This window comes from Acinonyx jubatus, chromosome A2 (assembly GCF_027475565.1).
Source record: "Acinonyx jubatus isolate Ajub_Pintada_27869175 chromosome A2, VMU_Ajub_asm_v1.0, whole genome shotgun sequence".
In the NCBI taxonomy this organism is placed as follows: domain Eukaryota; kingdom Metazoa; phylum Chordata; class Mammalia; order Carnivora; family Felidae; genus Acinonyx; species Acinonyx jubatus.
Genome location: NC_069383.1, coordinates 160,623,025 through 160,640,797, shown reverse-complemented (window position 1 = coordinate 160,640,797; position 17,773 = coordinate 160,623,025). Strand labels below are relative to the sequence as shown.

Genomic DNA, 17,773 nt, shown 5'->3' with positions numbered 1-17,773 from the left:
ATACGTGGTCACATCTGGGGCCTCTCATCCTCCAGAAGCTCTGAGACCAGTGGTGAGGGAGAGAATTTTAAGACATTACCTTGTAGTGGGCGGACTAGAAGGTTCTCTGGAACATAGAACCTGGGGGACTTGACAGATCTGAGCCCTCAGGGAAGCCTTCTCAGAGGAGGAGACATTTAGGCAGACATTTGATGGATGAGAGGGTTAGGCAGGTGAGGAGGAGGGCAGGGGTGTTCCAGGCAGAGGGAATGGCATGCGCAAAGGCTGGGAGGCAGGGAAGCCAGGCAGCATTAAACACGTGAGAACAGTTTGGTGTGGCTGAGGAAGTAAAACCTTTGCTCATAATAACACAGAGTCAGTGTGAAGGCTCAGATTTCATATCTATCTATCCGTGTCTATGTATATTCATATATAGATGTCAATGTACAAAGATCTATAGATATCTATAATCTGTGTCTATAGATAGATATAGATATCTCAGCTTTATTTGAAATAATAAAAAATTAGAAACAAATGATTCAATAAGAAGAACGTATATATAATTATACGTAGATTTATATGCGTTGTATAATCCGTTTTATACAAAAGTATATGTCAGCTTTATTTGTCAAAAACCAGAAACAACCCAAATGTCCTCAATAGAGGGAAATATTTGTGTGTGTGTGTGTGTGTGTGTGTGTGTGTGCGCGCGTGTGTGTGTGTAGGGGTGCCTGGGTGGCTTAGTTGGTTAAGTGTCCGACTCTTGATTTTGGCTCAGGACATGATCTCACAGTTCATGAGTTCAAGCCCCACATCAGGTTCTGCACTGCCTGCTTGGGATTCTCTCTCCCTCTCTCTCTGCCCCTCCTCTGCACTCTCTCTCTGTCAAAAATAGATGCACATTTAGAAAAGTAAGTGTGTGTGTATCTATTATATGTATTTATATTTATGCATATTGTATATATATTACTATATTATATTAATATAATTAATTATATTTAATATATAATATATTAATTAATATTAATATATTATATATACTTATATTAATACACACACTTGTACATATCCATTATATATATGCATACGTATGTGTGTGTGTGTGTGTGTGTGTATATATATACACACACACACACACACACACACTGTTTATTGAGATAGAAAATACATACTGTAATGTGTATAAGTGAGCAAATCTTAACTGCATGGCGCCATGAATTTCTACCCCTGTAACCACCACACAGATCAAGATATGGAACGTTTCACCGAATTCTAGAACTACACTGTCCAATGCAAATTGAAACTAATTTAAATAACCTTAAAACTCCCGTACTCAGCCACACTAGCCACATTGTGAGCTCTCGCTCACCACCTCTGACTAATGACTGCCTTGCTGGACAGGAGAGATTATTCAACTCCTCCACACAGAAGGTTTTACCAGACTGCTGTTCAGTCCCCCCCACCACCACCTGGCTCTCCGAGGGGACCACTCTTAGACCCCTACCACCATAGGTCAGTTTTGCCTTTCCTTGAACTTCGTAAAAATGAAATCATGTGGTATGTCCTCCTCCTGCGTCGTGTTGGTGAGACTCATTGACGTGGTTGCTTGTGACAGTAATTTGTTCATTGCTGTGTCACATTCTGTTGTGTGCTTCTGTCACACTCAGTTTATGCATTCCATTGAGGCCGTTGGGTTGTTTCCAGTTTGGGGCTCTTGTGAAGACAGCCCGTCTCGGACTTTTGGCACACACGAGGGTGTGTTTCTCTTGGTCTCTAATTTTTGCCATCCTGGAGGCTCAGGATGAAAATCCGTGGCCGCCAACCGCACTGAGCCACCGCCTTCCCTTCCCTCCAGGCCTGCCCAAGATGGAGGTGTGCCAGGAATACTATGGGCTTCCCCCACCACCTGGAGCCATTGGTCCTTTCCTGCGGCTCAACCCTGGAGACATCGTGGAGCTCACCAAGGCTGAGGCTGAACAGAACTGGTGGGAGGTACAGGCTGGGCAGTGGGAGTGATGGAGAAGGATCTGAGTGTGGGGTCATGGGCGTAGGCAGTCCCGGGAAGGCTTTGGCAAGGGGAGGCTGGTCTGGAGGAGGCATCTGGGGAGGGTGTTATACATGGGGATTTCGAGGGCTGGCCTGGCCCTTCTGAGCTGGCCGTCTTGCCAGGTGGTTGATACTGGCTAGAACTCCATGGGTCATGCGGACACAGAGGGATGGATGGGTGGGCAGATGGCCAGTGGGTAGAAAGATGGGCACACACACATACACGCACATGAATGCAAGTAACTTCTGCGTCCGTGTCTTTCCCTCCCGGATTTTTAGGGCAGGAATACGGCTACCAATGAAGTTGGCTGGTTTCCCTGTAACAGGGTCAAGCCCTACGTGCATGTAAGTGCCTCAAATCTGGATGGAGAGAGGGCAAGGGGGGTCTGGAGAGGGTCCTGCAAGGGCGGGAAGCCTTGAATTAACACCCCTGAGATAGAGAGGGGCTGCCCATCACGGTCAGTCATTCCCAAACTCCATGCTCTGCCTAACGTGTCGACCGAGCCCAGAGTGGAGGTGGGGGGGGGGGGGCGGGGGGCACATGGACAATGATGACCAATCCTTTCCCTCTTGATTCTTCCTGTATGAAGGTCCTCTCCCTCGTACTGCAGAAAATCAGGGGTGGCCAGAGGCTGGACAGTCACTGGCTTCCTTTCAGAGGCAGCGAGTGCTATCCCATCGGGTGCTGGGGCCACCCAGGCCTCTCGGCCCAGCTCCTGTGGACGCACCTGCCTGCACTGTGCCCAGTCTCTGCTCACCCAGCCCCCTCGCTCTACGATGACCTCAGGTCTTTCCCATCTCCCCAGACCTCTCTCCCTCACTGCAGATACCCCTCTGCCTGCTTCACAGCCCAAATAGGAACCCGCAGAGGGAAACTCCCCTTCTGTTGCTTGAAGTTTGTATCATTTCAGACTTCCAGAAAGGTGGCTACAATAATGCAAGCAACTCCAAATAGCCTTTCCCAGATTCACCAGCCGTCCACATTTGTACTTTCTCTGCACATTTTATTTTATTTAAAAATTTCATATTATTGTTTTCCTGAGACATTTAAAAGTAAGTTTACAGCTGTGTTTTCCCTTCACCCTTAAATACCTCCTGAGAACAAGAACCTTTTCTTACATAACCATAGCGTGATTTTAACAACCATGAATTTAACACTTGACATTGACATTGTACTACGATTTAACCTGTAGTCCATATTTAAATTTTGACAATTTTCCCTAAATTGTCTTTTAGAGATTTTTTTTTTTTCTTTTTTGGCCTGAGGTCTCCCAGGTTTCTCCACTGTGGAGCTATGCATTTCCAACGTCATTGTTCTGTCCAAGTTTATTAGAAGATGTAAGGATGAGCTGCCTCCCTTTCTGTCAGTCAGTCAATCAATCAGTCACTCAACCTACCTATCAATCAGGCATCTGTATATCTAATGATCAGCTATATATCTATCTGTGTCTCTGTGTGTCTATCAATTATTTATGTATCAATCTACATACCTATATATGTATCGAACGTCTATAATTCTATGTAGGCAGGTATCTATCTAATTACTAATCAATCAGGCATGTATGCATGTATGTATGTCAGGAAATGCCTGTGGATTCTTATTCTAAAAATGGTCCCAGCTTTGGCCAGCGGGAGCCCCATCAGGCTGGCTCATCTGTCCTTTTGATATGTCCCCATCATTCTCTGAGCTGTTCCTTATTTTCTGGCACAAAACCAGACCTACCTTGTACTTCCCATGCCTCAGTCTTGGAATCACCTGTTTTTCCAAGGAGCCCTGGTCCTTTCAGTGGGACACGGCATTCAGAAGCCAAGATCTGGGCATCTCTCCAATTTCTGCCTCCAAATGTACTGCCTTCTTAAAACTACACCTGTCCTAGCCTCCTTCTCTCTCATTACAATGAAGGCTCTGAGAAAAGATAGAAAAAACGACAATGCTCCTTTCTACTGAAGGATTCCATCCTCCTGGTCCCACCTACCTTACAAGATAGCTACTATTGTATTTGTTTTATGAGTGTCTGTCTGGAGTTTCTTAATATACATACTAAGTCGATACGAATAGCAATTCTCATTTGCCCCATGATTTATTCAGAAGATTTAATACATTTTGCAGCCCCCTGCTTGCCTTTTAATATATCTTGGGATCTTTTCATACTGTGCACAGAATATTTCATTCTTTTCTTCCCCTTTAAAAAAAATTGAGGTGAAATTTGAAAAACATAAAAACCATTTTAAAGTGCACGCTTCAGTGGTATAGTACATTTTGCAATCATTTCATTTATGTGAAATGTCTCAAATAGGTACATCCACAGGAACAGAGAGCAGATTGGTGGTTCCCAGATGCTGGAGGTGGGGGGCTTTGGGACCAACTGTTTAATGGGTGATGTGTTTGGGTTTTCTTTTGGGGTGATGTTTCAGAACTGGATACAGGTGGTAGTTCCACATTCTTTCCATTACTATTTTTATTTTTGTTGTTTCTTTCTAAGTTTATTTTTTTATTTTGAGAAAGAGGGCAAGTCGAGGAGGGACAGAGAGAAGGGGAGGGAGAGAGAGAATCCCAAGCGGGCTCCAGGCTCTGAGCTGTCAGCACAGAGCCTGACACGGGGCTCGAACCCACAGACTGTGAGATCATGACCTGAGCTGAAGTCTGACGCTCAACTGACTGAGGCCCCCAGGCGCCCCATATTATTACTATTTTTAAATTATGGTAAAACACAAATTGTATAAAATTTACCATTTTAGCCATTTTTGGGTATACAGTTCAGTGGCATTAGGTACATTCGTACGTTTGTGCAACACCACCACTGTCCATTTCCAGAACTTTCCATCCTGCAGAGCTGAAACACTAAGTCCCCACCCCGTCCCCCAGCCCCTGGCTCCCACCATCTACTTCCTGTCTCTGTGAATTTGACTCCTCTTAGGGACCTCGGATGAGTGGTATATGTGTCCCTTTGAGACCAGCTTTTGCAGTGAGCATAACATTTTCAGAGTTCATCCATGTTGTAACAGGTGCCAGAATGTCCGTCTTCTTATGGCTAATAATCCATTGTGTGTGCATGCCACATTTGGTTCATCTGTCCATCTGTTGATGGAGACCTAACCCTCTGGCAATCGTGGGTAACGTTGCTAGGAACACGGATGTGTAAATGTCTCTTCGAATCCCTGCTTTTAATTCTTTCGGGTAGATACCCAGAAGACGAATCGCTGGGCCATATGGTAATTCTATTTTTAGGTTTTCAGGAACCACCGTCTGTTTTCAGTAGTAGCTGTGCCATTTCACATTTCTGCCAGTAACACAACAAGGTTTCCAATTTCCCTATATCCTTCCCAACACTTGTTATTTTTCTGTTCTTGTTTTGTTTTGTTTTGTTTGTTTTTTGTTATTTTACAATAGCCGTCCTGATGTGGTGGAAGGGTGCACTTTTACATGAATTCAGACCAGGGGTTGGGCTTTCTGTAAATAGACAGATAATATAGATTTTCATCTTTGTAGGTCAGATGCTCTCTTTTGTGATTTCTCACCTCTGCCAAAATGGTACAAAAGCAGCACAGACGATGTGCAAATGAGTGAGCTTGACCATTGTCCCAATAAAACTGAATTTCTGGACCTTGGCATGTGAATTTCACCCCATCTTCACATGCCGAGCAATATTATTCTTCCTTTGATTTTTGTCAACCATTTAAAAGTGTAAAATCCATTCTTTTTTTTAAAAATTTTTTTTAACGTTTATTTATTTTTGAGACAGAGAGAGACAGAGCATGAATGGGGGAGGAGCAGAGAGAGAGAGGGAGACACAGAATCCGAAACAGGCTCCAGGCTCTGAGCCGTCAGCACAGAGCCCAACGCGGGGCTCGAACCCACGGACCGCGAGATCATGACCTGAGCCGAAGTCGGCCGCTTAACCGACTGAGCCACCCAGGCACCCCATAAAATCCATTCTTAACTTGAGGGTCATGCTACAACAGTGGCTGGACAACCCCTGACTGGAAGTGGACCAGTCTCTCCCATTAGATTCTGAGGCTGTGTCTTCAATGAATAGCACAGTGCCTGGCGTATAATAAACACTCAATAAATGATGGCAGAGTGAATGAGTATATGAGTGACGCACCCTGCACTCCGTTGCTAACCTTGGCTCTTTACCCTAAGTCTTGGTCTCTGTGTCCCCAGGGTCCCCCTCAGGACCTGACTGTTCATCTCTGGTGAGTGGAACTACCTTTCTTATTTTCAACTTGGGCCCCCTGGGGTGGGTTCCCTGGCTGGGCACGGAAAGCGACTCCAAACCAATATCTCATTCATTTTTTGAACTCTGGGCATCGACTGCTGGATGGAGCCCTGGGCCCAGGGCTGCTGAGGCGCGAGCAAACAAAAGAAGGTCCCTGACTTTGGGCGATTAGGGCCTCACTGGAAGGAAAATGATGGTGGTGATGTTACCAGCAGCCCCTCGCCCCTGTTTTTTGAGCACCTATTGAATGTAGAGCAGTGAGGGGCGGGTGTTTATAGTGTTGCTTCTGGAGCCCACTGACAGGGTTCAAATCCTGAGTCCAGTATTTCCTGGCTGTGTGACCTTGGGCCAGTAACTCAGCCTCTCTGTGCTTCAGCTTTCCTTTCCGGAAAATAGACTAATACCGGCTTATGCTTCCTAGGGCTGTTGTAAGGCTTTAATGGGCTGTTAGTCCTGTGCCTGGCACACAGTAAGCACTTTTTATTTTTCATGTTTTTAACATCTCTGACATTGCAATGGCTCTTACAATCGACGGAGTATCAGTCTTCTGCCTACTTTTATGGGTAGTGGTTTTTATTTCATAATGGCCCATGAAGGAACAGTGCCTTTTACGATCACTGGCCTTTTAGATGATGTAACACGGGACTGGTTTTATGGCTGCTGTGTCCGTGCTTTAGGGAGCGCGTTGAATTTTCATACCAACCCTTGGCCGCTCTCCTTTCCTTTTGGGAAAGAAGGAGGCAACCGAGGCTCAGAGAGGGGAAGTGACTTGTTCGATGTCACACAGTGAGGAAGGGAACGGAGATGGGATGGAGCCCATCTGTCTGACTCCAGAGCCTGACCTTAGTGCCTCTGGAAAGTCATGATGCTGACAGACCACATGTTAGGCGCCTCAGCCTCGTCTGATCAGAAATGTCCTCTGCAGAGGGTAGTTTTATCTTCCTTTTTTTTAGAAGAGAAAACTGGGGCTCAGAGTGTGGCAAAATCAGCTCCCAAGGTCACAGAGCAGCCAAGTAGCAGAGCCAGGATTCAGACCTGGTGTCTGCCCTCCCCTGCTGGGATGTGGTCACCAGGCGTGGAATTGTATCAGGAGAGCGAGACCCTCACTTTAGGTGCAGAATTGGAGGAGGCAGCCAAACACTCAGGCATTGAGATCCGTGATGGTTCAATGCGGCATTTAAAATAATCGAAAGCAAGGGAAACTAAATCCATGACAAGCAAAACATCAAAACTGTAAATAAAGACAGGACCTGACAGGGCTGGGGGTAGAAAGAGTTGAACCCAAGAGTATGGAGGTGGATCTTGTCTTTATTTAAAGCCCTGGCATTTTGTTCACCATGGATTTTCTTTTGCATTCATTTCAAAACCTGAGGTGAAATCCACATAACGTACCACTAACCGTTTAAAGTGGCGTTTATGTTAGTATTTATGTTTATATTACATATTCACATGCATATATCGTATACAGTTATATATTACCTCAAGTTAATGGTATATTTGTTATATATTTACATTTGCAGCATAAATATATTCATATCCACATTTATATATCATCTGTAATTACATATCATTCAAAACTAGTAAATAGTATGTATGTTACGTATTTACAGTTATAACATAATACATTCATATTCACATTTATGTGTCATGCGTAATTGTTTATTATCTATAATATATATTAATATATTATATGGTATATTAATTATAATATAATTAATTAATATATATTATAGTATAGTATATATTATATAATATACTATATAACTATATGACTATACATTATAATTATAATATAGTATATAATATATAGTCATATATTATAATTAATTATATGTATAATTAATTATATAATAAATTATATAATTATAATATATATATATAAAATATATACATTATAATTAAATTATATATATTATATTATATAATTATATAATAAATATTAATATAATATTATAATAATATGATATATAATATAATATAATATAATATATAATATAATATTATATTGTATTAATATATATAATATATAATATATTATATATATTAATATATATTCTTTATGTTATATATTTATATTATGGCACAAATATATTTATATCCAGTGGCATTTACTACATTCACAAGGTTGGGTGGCCATCATCACTATAAGTCTAGAACATTCCATCCCCCCAAAGGAAACCCTGCCCCTGTGTGTGGTCACCCCCCTGCCTCCCCAGCCCCCAGCACCTTCCTCTGACCCCTTCCTGTCTGTGGATGTGCCTTTTCTGGACATTCCACACATGGCTCTCTTTTCTGAGCATCCTATGTTCGGGATCCGTCCACGAAGCAGTACATGTCAGAGCCTTGCTCCCTTTCTGTCTGCTTTGGCAATCATTTTGACTTTTAAAAGTATTGCATTAAAATACTCCTTCCTTCGTTTGCTATCTTTTACCTTGCTGGCGGAGTATTTTGGCTCCCGCTTCGCAGTTGGTCTCCGAGGCTAGTGTCTCAGCCCTCTCATCCAGCTTCTGTCCTGGTGGCCACAGAGACAGGCAAGGAGTGTGGATGCGGTAGATGCCCGTCCCAGTAATGCCAAATTCCAGAGTAAAGGGGAAAACGTCTGCTTTTCTATATTCACAGTCTCAGCCGAGCGTGTGGGTTTTTCCCCACATCTACACAGTTCTGCAATTCTTCCCTCTCAGCTGGCTGTCATGCAATTCAGTTCGTTTCTGACACTGCCCACCTAGAGATGACTGCAGTCCCCACCGGTTAGGGGTCGGTTCCCAGGAGACTGCCAGTGTCCGGTCCAGGCTTCCAGGACTTCCCACCGACCGGCTGTAAATTAGAGGTTCCCACAACGTCGTCCCCAGTTTGCTAACACAAACTCCCAGAATGCAGGAAAATGGTTTACTTAGGAGATTACCAGTTCATTATAAAAGGGCATGTCAGGGAGCCAGAATTCCCGTCCCCTTCTAGGTCCTTCTAGGGGAACTAAGAATCAGATTGACACGACACAGAGTGAGAGGAGAAAAGTCAAATTGAATTTTGTGTGTGTGGGGACGCCACCCAGACGCTGAAATCCCAAGACAGTCGGGCAAACGGAGGCATATACGTCATTCTGAACCAAGGAGAGGGGAGCAGTGGTGTGGGACTTGAAAGGGAAGCAAGGCACTTCTCTGGAAGATGCAGAAGAGGAAATCTTTGGTACACATGTTTGCTGGGCCACTCAAAAGCCGTGGTCACAGAGGATTTGATCAAACAGGACCTGCTAGGTTCCTCTGTGTCTGTGGTACTTCGTTCGTAGACTAATGGACGTGTCTGTGCTGACAGCTCTTTGCCCCCAGCAGGTGCTCTGTCCGAATCCGTTTGGGGCAGTTTCTTTTTTTTTTGGTCGGGTGGGGTGGGGGGGAAGATAAAGAGTTTTGATTGCTTTTTAACCCAAAATAGTCTTGACACCAAAGTGGCCCATTTTGGAGCAGCCCGCCCTGGGACTGTCACCTGCTGAAAAATCACAGGATGGGGGAAAGAGTGGCCTCAGTATGACAACGTGGGGGCTCAAGCATAGGGACCGTGTGGACCTCTCTCCCTGATGTATCCTGACAGGTACGCTGGCCCCATGGAGCGCGCCGGGGCAGAAAGTATCCTCACCAACCGCTCGGATGGGACGTTCTTGGTGCGGCAGCGGGTGAAGGACTCAGCAGAATTTGCCATCAGCATTAAGTAACTCCTCCCACCCCTGACTCCCTGTGATTTGGGTGCTGCAGGAAGGAGCCTGGGAGGAAGGGAATGAACTATCCTGACAGCCATCTCTCACTGAGCCCTGTGGCGTCCTGGGTGTTTTTATCCGTCTTATTCCTTTTACTTGACTGACACCTACAAGAAAACGATATGCCTCCCAGACAGTCTCCAAAAGGCATTTAGCTCATCCTAGTGACAGGCAGAAATGCCACCTGGACCCAAGGCTAGTGGGTCCCTTCACTCATGTCTGTCTGTTGTGTGAGCTTCTCACTCACGGTGACTTGTTTCCTGGTTGGTTTTGTAATTTTGTCTTTTTTTCCTTAAGTTTATTTATTTAGAGAGAGAGAGAGAGAGAGAGTGGGGGAGGGGCTGAGCAAGAGGGAGAGAGAGAATCCCAAGCAGGCTCTGCACTGTCAGCACAGAGCCCGACACAGGGCTCTATCCCACGAACCGTGAGATCGTGACCTGAGCCAGAATCAAGAGTCGGATGCTTAACCAACTGAGCTGCCCAAGCGCCCCTGAAATTTTGTCTTGTGATCTCGGGTGGGGCTTTCCTGGTGGCAGTCTTCTGCTGCTTGGGTCTCCAGAGATTTTGCATTTGTTTTCATTGGGGTCACCAACAGGTGGATTTGTTTTTAGGTTAATTCTTTAGCTTCCCAGGCTGTACATGTGGTTTAAGTTCAAACACCAAAACCTGCATGAGGGCAGGTCTGAGGTTCTGAATTCACAAGGGTGACTTTTCTGTGTTGAGTCTGAGACAGACCTTTTTTATTGGCCGTCTGTGCGATGGGTGGTTTTTCTAGAGGATGTAGCATTTGACCGTCCAGGCTTATGGGGTGTAGGCAGGTCTCACTGCTAACTCCACCTCCATGGACCCAGTAACTCATCCCATGTCTCTGTGGGGTCATCAAGGCATAAGATACTTGGTGACCAAGATAAACAAACCCTGTAGGGTAGCAGTTCATGCAATAAGCTTGGTTTTTAGTTTGAACCTCATTTCTGGCCACTGGGAATTTCCCTTGCTTTTTTGAGAGCTCAGCATTTTTTTTTTCTCATCATTTCTAGTTTTCTGTAGTCAGATTTTTGTTGTTGTTGTTGTTGTTGTTGTTATCTAGGTTTCCTTGTTGGCAGATGTGAATATCTCTTCCATGCCCTTACTGACCTGTGGTCTGCCATCTTGGTGGAAATGGGTCTCTTTTCCCATCCTATAGATTCTAGGTCCTTCATCTTGGGGGAAGGATAGATCTCATCTTCTCTGTTATAGAACGTGTCTTTCTTTACAAGATCTTTGTGACTTCTTAACAACCCTCTGAATCAGGGAAGGTGATTCAGTGGTCTCGCCCTCCCTGAATTTGTCAAGATTGTGCCTTCCATGGTTGGGGGTGTATAGACTGGGGCTGACACCTGGCAGGGGACAGATGAGCTTGGGTCCCCAGCCTCAGGGCCCAGTGACCATCCGGGCCTCTCTCGCACTGCTTCCAGGTATAATGTTGAGGTCAAACACATTAAAATCATGACAGCAGAAGGATTGTACCGGATTACAGAGAAGAAGGCTTTCCGGGGGCTTACGGTAAGGGCCAGTCTACCCCGTCCCCAGTCTCCCAGCATCGAGGCAGGGCCCTCCCTGAAGCTCCATCTTAGGACCCCCCCCCCCTCACCTTCACACACTCAGAGAAGCCTCTCAAAGAACACTGTGGAACAACTGGCTTTCAACTCATTCCCCTGATGGCTGATGATGAATGGCAATGAGCATTTACTGAGCACTTAGTGAGTGCCAGACATGCTATAGAAAGAACTCCAGTGTTCCCTTAAGTCACTGTGGGACATCCCATTTCACATGCAGGTGAAACCGATGTTTTGTCCTTACCTTGTGTCACAGAAGAGCATTGGTCTTGTTTCAAGACCTCATCTGTTCAATGATCTTTTCACTGAGAATTCAAATGCCTGTTTGGTGCCTTGTAATTTTGGGCAATCGTTTAGACATTTTAAGCCCATGGGTCTAAGACACACGGATGTTACCTACGGTCTGTGGATCCTTGCCGAGCTTTGGGTCCTCTGGTAGAACATCCAGAATTTTGCACATACCTGAATGTATTTTTCTTGGAGGCGAGGGTCTCAGATTTCACTTGATCCTCCAACAGATCCTTGGCTTCCTAAAAGGTTAGGGACTGTTAATTTATTCTACAATGTTTTTTCCTCCCCCAAACTTGTTTCTGAAAATTTTGCTCCTCATTTTTTTTTTTTTTATTTCTGAAAAATTTCCAAAAAGTTACTGGAATAGTGAGAGGAACATTCATGAATCTTTCATGTACATTTACTAATTGTTACCTCTTTTGTGCCCTCTGTTAATCCCTCCCCGCCCCCTACACACATTTAATCTGCTGTATATAAGGGTAAGTTGCAGGCGTCAAGACCCTTCTTGAAAAAATACTTTAGCATGAATATCCATAAGAGCCAAGACATTCTGGTACCTCATCACAGTATCATTATTATACCCAGGAAGTTGAGCATTGCTGCAAAATTTATGTAATATGCAGTCCAATTTCCAAACTCTCTGATGGCCCCATATATAGCTTTTATAGCTCTGTTTTTCCTCCAGGATATAATTAAGGATCACACATTGCATTTAGCTTTTGTCTCCTTAGTCTCTTTTCATTTGTAATAGTTTGTCAGTCTTTCTAAAATCTCTCTCTCTCTCTCTTTTTTTCTTTTTTTTTTTTTTTGGTCTTTCCTAATACTGGCCTTTTTGAAATCTAGAACTCCAAACCATGAGACATTTTGTTTTGTCTTAGCCACTACATTCTATTGCCCCTTTCCTCTAGGGGACTGTATTCTGGATCTGCCCTTTTCCAGATATGAGACCCTGGACAAGGAACTTGGCTTCTCTGTGACTCAGTTTCTCCATTTTTAAAATGGGGGAATCATGAATGTATTCCTTTCACGGTTATTAGGACATTCTGATGATGTGTGATTGCACACTGACCAGCACATAGTAGGTGTTCAATAAACAGAATTATTATTCTTATTATAATAATTAATTATAAAAATAAGTTTCTTGATATCCATGGCGGGGGGGTTGATTTTGGTGAGCTGGGTATCAGGCAAGTTGATTATTTGTTAAATTTATTATCAAGTGAGTTGGCTGTTAAGAGGACCAGCTTTAGGCAATGTGATCTCTTCCCCATAAAACAGTCCTGGTTGCTCAGGAAGGGAATGAGCCCCCCGTCATGGGGAACAGTCCAGGAGTCACTTGCCAGGGAGGTCAGAAGAGGGATCTGCTGCACCCGAGGAGTTAGCTGTAACCCCTTCCAGCCCCGGCCCCTCATGGGCTGGCCCACTGGCAGAGCTTCCGTCCCTCTGTCCCTCCAGGAGCTGGTGGAATTTTACCAGCAGAATTCCCTGAAGGACTGCTTCAAGTCTCTGGACACCTGCCTGCAGTTCCCCTTCAAGGAGCCTGAGAGGAGAGCCATCAGCAAACCACCAGGTAGAGGTCAATATCAGGCGCTAATGAGTATCTATAGCCTTCTCCCACAAAAAGGCAAAATTGCCTCTCTCACCCATAGGTTCACTGACATTATCTGGGATGTTGGATACAGTGTGCTGTGAACTAAAATAATTACAACATATGCTTAAGGAACTTTTTCTTAACGATTGCATTTGACTTCTCAAATACAATATCAAGAATTATTTAGCCTGTGTCTGTATTTCTTGTTTTCCATATTTTTCTTTATTTTTTAAATTCCTTACTCTGACCTACATTTCATTTTGCTGGAGTGCATCCTGAAGTTTCTGAATTCTTATACATCCAGAATTTTTTTTAAAAAGAGGGATTTAAAAATTAATTATTGTGGGGCGCATGGGTGGCTCAGTCAGTTGAGCGTCCGACTTCGGCTCAGGTCATGATCTCACGGTTTGTGGGTTCGAGCCCCGCGGCGGGCTCTGTGCTGACAGCTCGGAGCCTGGAGCCTGCTTCCGATCCTGTGTCTCCCTCTCTCTCTGCCCCTCCCCCACTCTCACTTTGTCTCACTCTGTCTCTCAAAAATAAATAAATGTACAAAAAATTTTTTTAAATTAATTATTGTTAAAATATTACGTTTTTGAAAAAGCAGCAGCAACATAACATCAGGACTCCAATCCTTAATGGAGGATCCCCATCACCCAGTGAAATAAATGTATCTGTCTGCACATTGCTGATTTGCCCTGATGTATACACGGATCTCAGCACATTTGCAGAAATACTACAAAGTAGTTTTACATTCCACAGTGTTGCTTAATATTTTACTATGAAAAGTTTACTATGAAAAGTTCCCCCCCACCTCCTGTTCATCTTTCTTTTATTCCTCTTTTTCTTCCCTTGGTCCTCTTGAGGATAATTAATATTAACAGCGTAAAATGAATTTTTCCATAGCTTTCCTCTGTTTCTTTCATTATAGATATAGAGAAACCATTAAAAAAATACATAAATGGCATTATTTTCTAAATTTGGATACTGGTTGGGCTGGAAAGATGATTCCAGAAGTACAGTTGTGTCCTCTCAGGGCATCTAACCCTCTGCACAAAGAAGCATTGAGGGACTTTCCATCCTCCTGTTACCTTCCTGAAAGCAGACTGTCCCCAGATGGGGGGTGGGTATCTGCTCCAAGCCCTTTGCCCACTTCTGCTCTCCCCTACACAGCAGGAAGCACGAAGTATTTTGGTACAGCCAAAGCACGCTATGACTTCTGTGCCCGGGACCGATCAGAGCTGTCCCTCAAGGAGGGTGACATCATCAAGATCCTTAACAAGAAAGGTCAACAAGGCTGGTGGCGAGGGGAAATCTATGGCCGGGTGAGTTGGGGTGAATCTTGGCAGCCTGGGGAAAGGGCATGGGGGTGACCTGGCTATAGTGGAGGCGTGCTGGAATTGTGGAATGGAGCAGGTGGGGAGGTCTTCCCTGGTCAGAGGGGAGGAAAGGACATAAAGATTTCATTCCTTCACATAACTTGCATTTATTTCCTGAAAGCCTACTATGTGTCGAGCATTCTTCTGGGTGCTGAGGAGACAAAAATGAGGGCTGTTCAGGCACTGTCCTCATGAAACTCATAGTCTAGTGAAGAGAATAGACTTGTAACCAAGCAGGTACAATGCTGAGTGGTCAGGGTTGAGATGGGGAATCACAGGGCAGGATGGGAGCAGGTCAGAAGCACTTCAGAGAGGCCAAGGTTTTCCCTGAGGGATGAGTGAAGTTAGCCAGGTGAGAAGATCATAGAGGGGGTGGTGGGAAGTATTCCAGGCAGAGACCAGCATGTGCAAAGGCCCTGAGGTGAGAGAGTGGTTGGCATGTTTGGGGGACACGGAGGGAGGGATTTTTGTCTATCTTGTTAACTGCGGGGTCACCAGTGCCTGGAACAGCGTGTGACACATAAATATTGAATGCATGAAGAGGCATAATTGGAACTGACCACTCTTGCCTTTTGTGCTTTTTTGCCTGCTTGAATTCGGACTGTCAGGAGGGACCTCTAACAAATGAAGTTCGTTTCTACCTGGTTCTTATTTTTGTCTCACAAAGGCAGGGAGTCTGCTTTATTTAACCCATGAATTAATTCCTAGTCTCTAGAACACTGCCTCGCTTGTAATGGTTTCTCAAAAATATTTGTTGAATGATGATAAGGACACTGGTCAGGAGCTTATGTTCTACCGGGGGGGGGGGGGGGGACATACATGAAAAAACAGCCTGGATAATTGCTTAGGTGAACTTTTTTTTTTTTTTAAGAATTGTGGAAGGTAAGCTCAGTATGCAGTGGAGGACAGTTGGGGTTTGAGAGAGCCTTTTGGGGGTATATGGGAAGGTGTGGGCTATGATGCATTCACCCATCATTGTATCCATCCACCCATCCATCCACCCATCCATCCATCCACCCATCCCACTACCTCTCTACTCATCCATCCATCCATCCACCCACCCGCCCATCTACCCATCTGTGTCCCCACCCGCCCGTCCACGCATCCATCCATCCATCCATGTGTCTGTCCATCCATCCATCCATCCTTTTAAGAAATATTTATTAATCTCTTGTGTGCCAGAACTATTCTAGGCTCTTGGGAATCTAATGAATAATACAGACAGGAATCCCTGCCCTTGGGGAGCTCATGTGGTAGCGGGGGTATGGAGACAGACAACAAGCTAATAAATAAGTAACGTATATAATGAACAAGATGCTGACAAGTGCTATGGAGAAAAATAAAGCCAAGAATAGGGATAAGGGGTGTTGAGGTGGGTGGGGTTTGCAGTTTTAAATGAGGTCAGGAAGACCTTATGAATAGGGTGACATATGATAGAGAGCTCTCTGGAAGGCGGGGTGAGGGGGGTCAGCCATGTATACCTCTGGGGGATGTACTTTCTGAGGTAGAAGGTGTGGCAGGTACAAAGTTCCTGAGGTGAGAGGGAACCTGCCCGGTGGGTTGGGGAACAACGGGGAACGTGCAGAGGCTGTCCTAACCACTTCCTCCTCTCTCTCCAGGTTGGCTGGTTCCCCTCCAACTACGTGGAGGAAGATTACTCTGAATACTGCTGAGCTTGGCGCACTGGCCAAGAGACGAGAAACTCCAGGCTCTGAGCCCAGGATGAGCAGACAGCAGGGCCAGGGGGCTGTGACAGGTCCCACGGGCTGAGCACCGGTATGGATGGTGGAGGGCCAGCGTCCAGCTGGCAGGGCTCCTGGGATGATGCTCTGCCACGGTTAATTTATAACACACCGATTTCCTCCTGGGGCCCCTCGAGAAGGCGGGGCTCGAGGCAACAGCTTTTAATAAAATGTCGAAAGGAAGGACTGTAGTCGTTCAGGACGATGGGGAAGGGTGGGAGAGGACATGGGACACCGATGAAAGCCCTCTCCCCGATCCCTGCCTCCCAGCTTTATCTTACCGTGCCATTTAAAATAAGACCCAACGAAGGAAATGGGGCCCCCATGAGGCAGGGAAGAATTTTACACTCACAGGTTCCAGATCACAAAAAGTGTTAACTCTGCTTTGTTTTTGTCTGTGCTGGACCTTCACTACTCTCCGATTCTGCTAAGAGGTGGAGACCTCGTGTTAGTCCGTTTCCCCCCAAGATCGGGTTTAAATTCCAGGGCCTTTGGCACTGGGGTGTTGGGCAGACAGCTGGTACGTGGAGGTTCCCTATCTCACTGCCATCTGCAGACAGATGTCTTTGCTTTTGCTTCACCTCTGTTTCCTCTACGTCTTCCGTGTCTCTCTTGGCACACGCAAGACATCTGGCCGTTTGTCCGGAAATGCCGAGTGGAACCACTGTACTTCTTGGTTTATCTGCAACAGTCCTGGTGTAGTTATTAATCACGACCCTTTTCATTCTTCAAAGGGTCCTGGTTTGGGTGACAGATTGTACGGTCACTGTCTTAGGTTGGGCTTTTCCAGAAGCAGAGCCTGAGATGAGGATTTGGGTGCGCAAAGTTAGTCCGGCAGGTGATCCCAGGAAGTAGCCAGAAGGGAGAGAGAAGGGAGAAGGGAAAAGGAAGGAGGCAGTACAGGGAGCCCTGATGGGCAGGTGACAACTGTGGGCTTTGGGGGCTTACTCTTGTTGGGGATCCCTGGAGGTCTGCGTAGGACATGCGTTGCAGTTGAAGGACAAAGAGCTGGGGTGTGTGTTCGCCAACGTCTATCAGTCATTGATTGAGAACAGCTTGTATCTAGGCGGTGCGTGTGCTGATGGCTGGAGGACCACAGGTGTTTCTGGAGCTGCTGACCTGTTGGATATTGTCAGTACTGAGGAACTGTGGGTGGGGTGCTCACAGTGCCTGCGTGCAGCCATCCCT

General features: G+C 45.3%; 1 protein-coding gene across 4 annotated transcripts in view; it reads left to right on the top strand.

The window, feature by feature from the left end:
- Positions 1–16,768, top strand: part of VAV1 (vav guanine nucleotide exchange factor 1) — a 46,791-nt gene extending 30,023 nt beyond the window's left edge. Inside the window, exons 20-27 of one of the 4 annotated variants that reach the window (XM_027050092.2) lie at positions 1,835–1,971; positions 2,305–2,370; positions 6,191–6,222; positions 9,828–9,944; positions 11,445–11,532; positions 13,332–13,446; positions 14,641–14,789; positions 16,463–16,768. In XM_027050092.2, coding sequence (XP_026905893.1) covers positions 1,835–1,971; positions 2,305–2,370; positions 6,191–6,222; positions 9,828–9,944; positions 11,445–11,532; positions 13,332–13,446; positions 14,641–14,789; positions 16,463–16,516 — 758 coding nt within the window. In that variant the 3' untranslated portion in view covers positions 16,517–16,768. Of the gene's footprint in view, positions 1–1,834; positions 1,972–2,304; positions 2,371–6,190; positions 6,223–9,827; positions 9,945–11,444; positions 11,533–13,331; positions 13,453–14,637; positions 14,790–16,462 lie in introns of all 4 variants that reach the window. The other 3 variants (XM_027050090.2, XM_027050089.2, XM_027050091.2) reach the window with 3 other exon arrangements.
- Positions 16,769–17,773: the final 1,005 nt, after the last annotated feature.